Source organism: Neolamprologus multifasciatus, chromosome 4 (assembly GCF_963576455.1).
Source record: "Neolamprologus multifasciatus chromosome 4, fNeoMul1.2, whole genome shotgun sequence".
Lineage (NCBI taxonomy): Eukaryota > Metazoa > Chordata > Actinopteri > Cichliformes > Cichlidae > Neolamprologus > Neolamprologus multifasciatus.
In genome coordinates, this window is record NC_140442.1 from 30,959,071 (window position 1) to 30,968,486 (window position 9,416).

At 38.4% G+C, this 9,416-nt stretch overlaps 1 protein-coding gene and 1 long non-coding RNA gene across 2 annotated transcripts in view; one reads left to right on the top strand and one right to left on the bottom strand.

Annotated features, from left to right (window-relative positions):
* Nucleotides 1–9,416, top strand: part of LOC146520819 (uncharacterized) — a 447,384-nt gene that overhangs the window by 314,168 nt on the left and 123,800 nt on the right. The gene's annotated exons all lie outside the window — the stretch shown is intronic.
* Nucleotides 821–9,416, bottom strand: part of mettl22 (methyltransferase 22, Kin17 lysine) — a 26,908-nt gene continuing 18,312 nt past the window's right edge. The window contains exons 9-12 of the mRNA XM_085157077.1: nt 8,862–8,939; nt 8,371–8,473; nt 3,333–3,501; nt 821–1,092 (exon numbers count right to left, since the gene is read on the bottom strand). Coding sequence (XP_085013203.1) covers nt 1,024–1,092; nt 3,333–3,501; nt 8,371–8,473; nt 8,862–8,939 — 419 coding nt within the window. The 3' untranslated portion in view covers nt 821–1,023. The remainder of the gene's footprint in view (nt 1,093–3,332; nt 3,502–8,370; nt 8,474–8,861; nt 8,940–9,416) is intronic.

Here is a 9,416-nt window from a genome sequence, read left to right on the forward strand (position 1 = left end):
TGTCAGAAGGAGTCCGAACCACAAAAGAAGCGCGTATTCTCGGAAAAGTGGTTGCAGGAGGTGAGCTGGCTTCAAACAAATGATGAACGCACAGAGATGTGGTGCAGAATGTGCCGTGAAAATTTAATAAATGACAAATTAAAAAGGCATGAACTTTTTTTTTGTATCGGAAAAATATCGAACCGTGACACCAAAGTATCGAACCGAACCGAACCGTGAATTTTGTGTATCGTTGCACCCCTAATATATATATATATATATATATATATATATATATATATCTTCATACATTGTACAGTTGTTGTACAGTTATTTTATTTTCAACTTTAATTTATATATTTTATATTATTCTTTCCCAGTTAAATTTACCCTTCATTCTAATTTGTGTTGTACAGTTATCTCATTTTTAACTTTAATTTTTATATTTTATTTTATTCCTTCCTAGTTAAATTTACCCTTTTTAATTTTCATATTTATTTCCTATCTTATTCATAGCCTTTTCTTTTTTTCTTTAGGTCACGAGCAGTTGTCTAAGCATTTCACTGCATATCGTACTGTGTATGACTGTGTATGACTGTGTATGTGACAAATAAAATTTGAATTTGAATTTTACAATATCCATAAGCTAACCCTAACCAGAGACCAAAAGCATAATTTTAAAGGTGACTTTTAAAGATCTATGACTGAACGTTGCTGTTTGGTCTCTCGGTCAAAGACTATCTTAGCACTTCCTTCCACTTCCCAAGCTCCACCAACCAGACACTGACAACCACTGACATGAGGATGAAAAGGATAAAAAGTTACACAAGGGAATGCAAAATTTAAACAAAATAATATTTTTACTTTTATTGGGGGTTTTTTATTTTCAATATTTATCTTGATTACTACATTTTATTTTATACATATATATTTTTATAAATATATGTAATTAAAATATCAACTGTAAACCTGAAACATATTTTAGGTCAAATTTTGGGTGAAAGTTTCTCTTCACTTTGGTTTGGTGCTGGTACAAGATCAACATTAAAATGCTTCCGGATCAGATCTGACTTGCTTCAAAGGAAGAGGAGTCGCAGTCACCTTCCACAGCTCCTGCAAAAATATATATAACATACAAATAAACAACTTATTGCACTTGATGAAAGTCATCCTTTATCACAAACCCACTTAACCGTATTGGATTGGGCCGCCACAGAACTTCAAGTGATTTTAGAAAAAAATGAGACCTTTTCACTGTTTGCATGTTATATTTTTAAAAAAAGGTTATTGTATATTTATTTTTAAATGGTTAAAAAATTGCTTTTTGAGAATTCCAAATGGTGAAAAATACTTTTGGTACCGTAAATCGAACATAACAGGAAAATTGTCTTTTATCAAGCAGTTTAAATACAAACACTGTCTTGCTGTAAGCAGCATGTTAGAATATCATACTGCAAACAGTATCAATCAATCAATATGACACTTGCAACAGTGTCTCCAAAAGATTAACACTGGAGTAGCACTTTGTGCTACAATAACAAAAGCAACTCTGACGTGCATTTAAATACATTTACAGTAAGTTACTGCAAACAGTGTCATTTGAGGTTTATAAAAAAATAAGCATTCAATAAGGTTAAAAAATAGCTAATATAGACTATACTGCCAAAAGTATTTGCTTCTCTGAATTCACACACATATGAACTTGAGTTCCTAATTAGTTTAAATCCTTCCAGAACCATATTTCTGAGGTCAGACACTGAATTTGGTTGAGAAGGCCTGGCTTGCAGTCTCCACTCTAATTAAGGTCAGGACTAGGGATGGGTACCGGCATGGCACCGGTTCTGACATAAACGGTAGTAACCAGACCGAAAAGCAGCGCACATTTCGGTGCTTTATTTCCTGAGCTGTGATACACTTTAGATTCTAGCCAATCATTTTACGTTTCCGAGGATAGTAGGCGGGTCCAGGTACGTACGTTCTTTTAGAGCAGAGCTACAGATTAAAAATGCCCAAGGCGAAGCAGTCAAAAGTCTGGCTGTACTTCACAGCAAAAGATGCAAACTCAGCAGCTGCAACAAGTGCTTTAAGCTGATACTGTGATACTGTCAAAGGAGGTAACACCTCAAATCTGATGAAACACCTGGCGACGCATAGCGTTTTTTTAAAAGCCGAGAAATGCGCCGTATTTGATAGCTTGCTGCGAGACCTCACACCGAGCACATCTACTGCGGGTGTGGTGCCTGTTATCGACCCGGAGTTAGCAACATCCCCCAAAAACCCGAAGAGGAGAGTCCTGGCCCCTAGCCCTGCCAGTGTAGCAGAAATGATGAGGATGATGATGCAGCAGCAGCCGTTCTTCTCTGCGTGAGTAGCTTCATGTTGTTCGTGTGTAATTTACGTTGAGTAGGCTAACCACGTTATTACATTAATGCATGTAAGGTGAACTAGCAAACACCATCATAGCTACATGCAGCTGTCTTCTTGTTTGATGGCAGATACTCCCTTCACCCTGGACAAAAAGGCTAAAATGACCAAAGAAAAAGTGGAAAACAGTTAAACATGAGAGGTTTTTGGACAAAGTTTGTGTTTTTTCCATTGTTTAAGCTGCTTCCAGCCAAGAGTGATACCATATATGCCCCATAGCTGCAGAAAAGGCTAACATTGTTATCTTTTTACAAAAAAAACAGCTAAACATGAGAAGTTTTTGGACCAATTTTGTGTTCTCCATTCTTTAAGCACCGGTTTGAGCACCGGTTTGAGCACCGTTTAAGCACCGGCACCGTTTCAAAAGTACCGGTTTGGCACCGGTATCGGATAAAACCTAAACGATACCCATCCCTAATCAGGACTCTGTGCAGACCAGCCCAGTTCTTCCACACCAAACTCACTCATTAATGTCTTTATGGACCTTGCTGGGAGAATTAAATTGTCCAAAACGAGTTCATTTAACTCCTGAAAAACAACCCCACACCATAAATCCCTCTTCACCAAACGTCTTGTCTTGGAAACCATCAAACCTAGACTGAGGGAGAAGCATGATTTGTCCTTTCAGAGAACATGCCACCATTAACAGTTGACTGATTAATAGTTGCTAGTGCGGAAATTTCTTGACTGGACTTGTTGCACATCCTACCACACTGGAGTTCACCGAGCTCCTGAGAGTGATCTATTCTTTCATAAATGCTTGTAGAAGCAGTCTGCATGTCTAGGTGCTTGATTTAATACACCTGTGGCCATTAAAGTGATTGGAACACCTGGATCCAATGACTTGGATGGGTGAGTGAATACTTCTGGCAGTCTAGTGTATAAAACTGTAGTTATGGTCAAATTATGTTGGCTAATGTTTTACTCACCAGTTGTTCTACACGTTCATATAAAATAAACTGATCAAAGTTAGAAGGGAGCTGATCGACTCTGAAACGACACCGTCCGTTCTCCAGGTCCTGAAGTTGGTTCATACAGTGGATGAAATGATCATAGGCTTCACAGGAAACATCCATGTGCTGCAGGGTGAAGTTCATCCTTGAAGGATATCCAGATAGAAACATAGTCACTTACTGAGCATGGAGCCAAAAAGTAGAAGTAGGGGCGGCTGGTTTGAGGCCTTGCTCCTCCAACCTGGGTGTCAAAGCATCCTTGCCAACATTCAAGATAGTGTGAGATTGTGAAGGCTAGCTTAGGTATAGAACTTAGGTACAGAAAAAAGCACTCGTGTGGATGGAGGAGTGAGGCCTGCAGTAAAAAGGAACGTAGAGCTTAGGGTTAGGCTAACCCTTAAAGCCATTACACACTGAGCATTTGGCAAAAACCAGCGACACAAAATCCCAACTTTTCCAGATCCAGACTTGTCATGTAACATCTATACAGACTAAACATTGCGTTTTTGCAGAAAATTTGTCCTGAAATAATGTACCTAGCACAGGGGTGGGCAATTCCAGGCCATGAGGGCCTCACCTGAATCACATGATTAGTTCGTTACCAGGCCTCTGGAGAACTTCAGGGCATGTTGAGGAGCTAATTTAGCCGTTTAAATCAGCTGTGATGGACACATCTAAAACCTGCGGGGACACCGGCCCTCGAGGCCTGGAGTTGCCCACCCCTGACCAAGCAGATAACCAGCTTCAAAGCATAATGTCTCCACCTCCGTGCTGGACTGAGGGGATGGTGTTTTCTGGCTCAGCATTTCTCTTCCTCTAACACAGCAGGTCAGGCTGTTGCCAAACAACTCGATTTTGGTCTCATCTGACAGCAGCACTTTCTCCCAAGCGTCCTCTGAATCACTTAGAAGTAGAGTTCGATTTCCTGAAAGCCCACAGTTTTCCCACAGCTTAACTTCTCGACATTTTTTGCCTGGTATAAACTGTTCATTATCGCAGACAGTTTTAAATTCTAAGAAAATTATTCCTTGTATATTTCTTCAGTGTTAACATCTGAACACTACAGATATAATTGTAGATCACTGACACAGTACCCTTTGAGGCTGAGAACTTGTGGCCTCCCTCTCTTGTAATGCAAGTGTACTAGCCAAAGGTGGAGTCCTATCATGTGATGTGAAGCTAAATAAGTTGTCAAGTTTATTACAGAACATTTTTGGCAGAGGCAGTGAGATTATTTGAACATAATATATGAATTTAAGCAGAGTTTTAAAACCTTTTGCCAACACAGCTCTCAGAGTGCAGCCTTACACAGCAGTCGAGCTCATTGGGCATCGGTTCAGAGCTGAGACACGTCCCAGGCTCCGGTGAACGAGGTGAGCCAATAATGTATTTTCTACTCTGTCCTTGCTCAACCAGCAGCATCGAGCACGCTTACTGATGCTGTTTCAATTCCTTACCTCAAAGCTGCCTCAATGTCATTGACGCTGAGAACTGCTTCATGTGTTGATGCAGCTTTACTGTAGTTGTTACACTTTCTTAGCCTTTAATAAAAGTAGAATGGGAGGCAGAGCCTTCAGTTTCAGGCCCCTCTTCTGTGGAACCAGCTTCCAGTTTGGATTCAGGAGACAGACACTATCTCTACTTTTAACCTCCTAGGACCTGCGTCCACATATGTGGACATCACATTTTGGGTTATTTAGACCAAAATACAAAATATTGCTCTACAAGGGCCTGAGTTCCACTTACGAGGACATTATGCTGCCACTGATCTATCAAAATTTAAAACAAATGTCCTCATATGTGGATCTAATTTCTCTCAGAAACAAAAATCAGGTAAAAAAAAAAATTCTTTGTTTTTACATTCATCAGGTCCCAATCAGCCCAAATAGCAAAGAGAAATTAAAAATGCGTGCCATGAAAGAGTCAGGGCTGGATCAGGTGACCTGAACCCTCCTTTAGTGACGGTTCGCCCCTCGGGGTTTCCCATAATGCACAAAAAGGTTTTTTTCCACCTCCTTTCACTTCCCACTACTGCATATCATTATCGTGTATCTTCTCACATTTTGTCTCAGTTGTTCTGCTTTTCTTTACCCTCACACCCAACCTGTTGTGCGATTTCTATTACGGAGTCTCGACTTAACAATATAAAACACCTTGAGGTGACTACGGCGCTGAACTAGCACCACATGAATGAAAATCAATCGTCGTAGTTGGGTGGAAGTTAATGCTCTGTATGCTTCATGCTGAGTCAAGTTTAAAGTTTGTTTGTTTGCAGAACCTGTGGGAGAAATATTCATCCTGTACATTTTCTCATTCTTATGTGAGTTGGCTGACCCACTATTTTTATCAGCTTAAGAAACATGATCATTCCACTGTGTATAAGGCCAAATATGCTCAGGTATACTATATATAGTATATATATATATAGTGTAGTATATATATACTATATATATATACTACACTATATATATATATATATACTATATACAGTGGGGCAAAAAAGTATTTAGTCAGCCACCGATTGTGCAAGTTCCCCCACTTAAAATGATGACAGAGGTCAGTAATTTGCACCAGAGGTACACTTCAACTGTGAGAGACAGAATGTGAAAAAAAAAATCCATGAATTCACATGGTAGGATTTGTAAAGAATTTATTCGTAAATCAGGGTGGAAAATAAGTATTTGGTCAATAACAAAAATACAACTCAATACTTTGTAACATAACCTTTGTTGGCAATAACAGAGGTCAAACGTTTACTATAGGTCTTTACCAGGTTTGCACACACAGCTGGTATTTTGGCCCATTCCTCCATGCAGATCTTCTCAAGAGCAGTGATGTTTTGGGGCTGTCGCCGAGCAACACGGACTTTCAACTCCCGCCACAGATTTTCTATGGGGTTGAGGTCTGGAGACTGGCTAGGCCACTCCAGGACTTTCAAATGCTTCTTACGGAGCCACTCCTTTGTTGCCCGGGCGGTGTGTTTGGATCATTGTCATGTTGGAAGACCCAGCCTCGTTTCATCTTCAAAGTTCTCACTGATGGAAGGAGGTTTTGGCTCAAAATCTCACGATACTTGGCCCCATTCATTCTGTCCTTAACACGGATCAGTCGTCCTGTCCCCTTGGCAGAAAAACAGCCCCATAGCATGATGTTTCCACCCCCATGCTTCACAGTAGGTATGGTGTTCTTGGGATGCAACTCAGTATTCTTCTTCCTCCAAACACGACGAGTTGAGTTTATACCAAAAAGTTCTACTTTGGTTTCATCTGACCACATGACATTCTCCCAATCCTCTGCTGTATCATCCATGTGCTCTCTGGCAAACTTCAGACGGGCCTGGACATGCACTGGCTTCAGCAGCGGAACACGTCTGGCACTGCGGGATTTGATTCCCTGCCGTTGTAGTGTGTTACTGATGGTGACCTTTGTTACTTTGGTCCCAGCTCTCTGCAGGTCATTCACCAGGTCCCCCCGTGTGGTTCTGGGATCTTTGCTCACCGTTCTCATGATCATTTTGACCCCACGGGATGAGATCTTGCGTGGAGCCCCAGATCGAGGGAGATTATCAGTGGTCTTGTATGTCTTCCATTTTCTGATGATTGCTCCCACAGTTGATTTTTTCACACCAAGCTGCTTGCCTATTGTAGATTCACTCTTCCCAGTCTGGTGCAGGTCTACAATTCTTTTCCTGGTGTCCTTTGAAAGCTCTTTGGTCTTGGCCATGGCGGAGTTTGGAGTCTGACTGGTTGAGGCTGTGGACAGGTGTCTTTTATACAGATGATGAGGTCAAACAGGTGCCATTCATACAGGTAACGAGTGGGGGACAGAAAAGCTTCTTACAGAAGACGTTACAGGTCTGTGAGAGCCAGGGATTTTCCTTGTTTGAGGTGACCAAATACTTATTTTCCACCCTGATTTACGAATAAATTCTTTACAAATCCTACCATGTGAATTCATGGATTTTTTTTTCACATTCTGTCTCTCACAGTTGAAGTGTACCTCTGGTGCAAATTACTGACCTCTGTCATCATTTTAAGTGGGGGAACTTGCACAATCGGTGGCTGACTAAATACTTTTTTGCCCCACTGTATATATATATAGTGTAGTATATATATACACTATATATATATACTATAGGTATACTATATATAGTATAGTATATATACACTATATATATACTATATATAGTATATATAGTATATATATACTATATATACTATATATAGTATATAGTATATATAGTATATATATACTATATACTATATATAGTATATAGTATATACTATATATATATATATATATATATATAGTATATACTGTATATACTGTATATTATATATACTATATATAGTATATATACTATATACTATATATAGCATATACAGTATATACTATATATATAGTATATACTATATATACTATATATAGTTTATATACTATATATAGTATATATTCTATATATAGTATATATAGAATATATATATATTCTATATATACTACACTATATATATATATACAGTACTATATATAGTATATACTATATATAGTATATATAGTATATAGTATATATATAGTATATACACTATATATATAGTATATATAGTATATACTATATATATAGTATATACTATATATACTATATATAGTTTATATACTATATATAGTATATATTCTATATATAGTATATATAGAATATATATATATTCTATATATACTACACTATATATATATACAGTACTATATATACTATATATAGTATATATACTATATATAGTATATATACTATATATACTATATATAGTATATATATATATATATACTATATATAGTATATATATATATATATATATATATATATATATACTATATATATATATATATATAGTATATATATATATATATATATATATATATATATATATATATACTATATATATATAGTATATATATATATATATATATATATATATATATATATATATATATAGGTATACTATATATGTTTTCACCGTACCTTTTCTCAATGGAGATGAAGACAGTGCAGGTGTGTGGAAAGTTGCTGCAGAGTCGGTGCAGTGTTCGGAATAGGCCATCCGTCAGATCATCATCATAACAAACTGGTGACACATTAAGAAATCTAATTATTGCTGAGCCTCTGCATTTGTTCCATAAATGACTCTAAAGTCTGAACTTAAAACTGTCTCAGTAAATAACTGCTTTTTACAAATCGCTTCACCAGTTGCTTCAGTTGCTCAGCAGTCTGGAGCCTCCTTTGCCAGACACAGTATCTCAGTAGTTCACACTGTGTGCTACTCTGGGCTTTGCATGGTAGAGTTTCTGACAACGAACTGGTGCTTAAACCTTCTGTGAGGCACATAATTTTAAATGTTTGCCCACAGTGTCTTGTCTAGAACCTTCCCATCTTTTTCAATAACTCTTTCAGAGTAGAGCATACATGGTGAAAACGAGCTCTGATCTTTTAGAGATGTCATACTTAAGACTTACCATCAGCAGCAATTATGATGCTAGTGTTATTCAGATCTGCTACCTCCTCCTTTGTCCAACTAAACTCCACAGCAGCATCTGCAAAGATCAGACAAAGGAAAGTAATTATCGTACTGGTTTCTAGTTCGGTGTACTGGTGGTTAACCAATCAACTCATACATCCAAACTGGAGACTCAGGTCTGTTACATCCATCCAGCCATTTTGCGGTCAAGCAGGCCGCATTCTGCGCAGAGAAGCCCAGTGTTCCCTCACTCCATCCACCACCTCCAGCTCATTGAGGTGGGAATCAAGATTTTTCCCAGACAGCCACGAGATGTATCTCTCCAGCGAGTCCAGACTCCTGAGTCCCAGTAGGACACGCCAAGATTACCTCACCAAGGAGGCATCCTAGTCAGATGCCCAAACCACCTCAACTGGCTCCTTTCAACGTGGACGAGCAGAGGCTCTAATCCGAGTTCCTCTTAAAGAATCAAGCTCCTCATCCCATCTCTAAGGGAGAGCTCAGCCACTCTTTGAAGGAAACTCATTTCCGACGCTTGTAGACGCCACCTCTG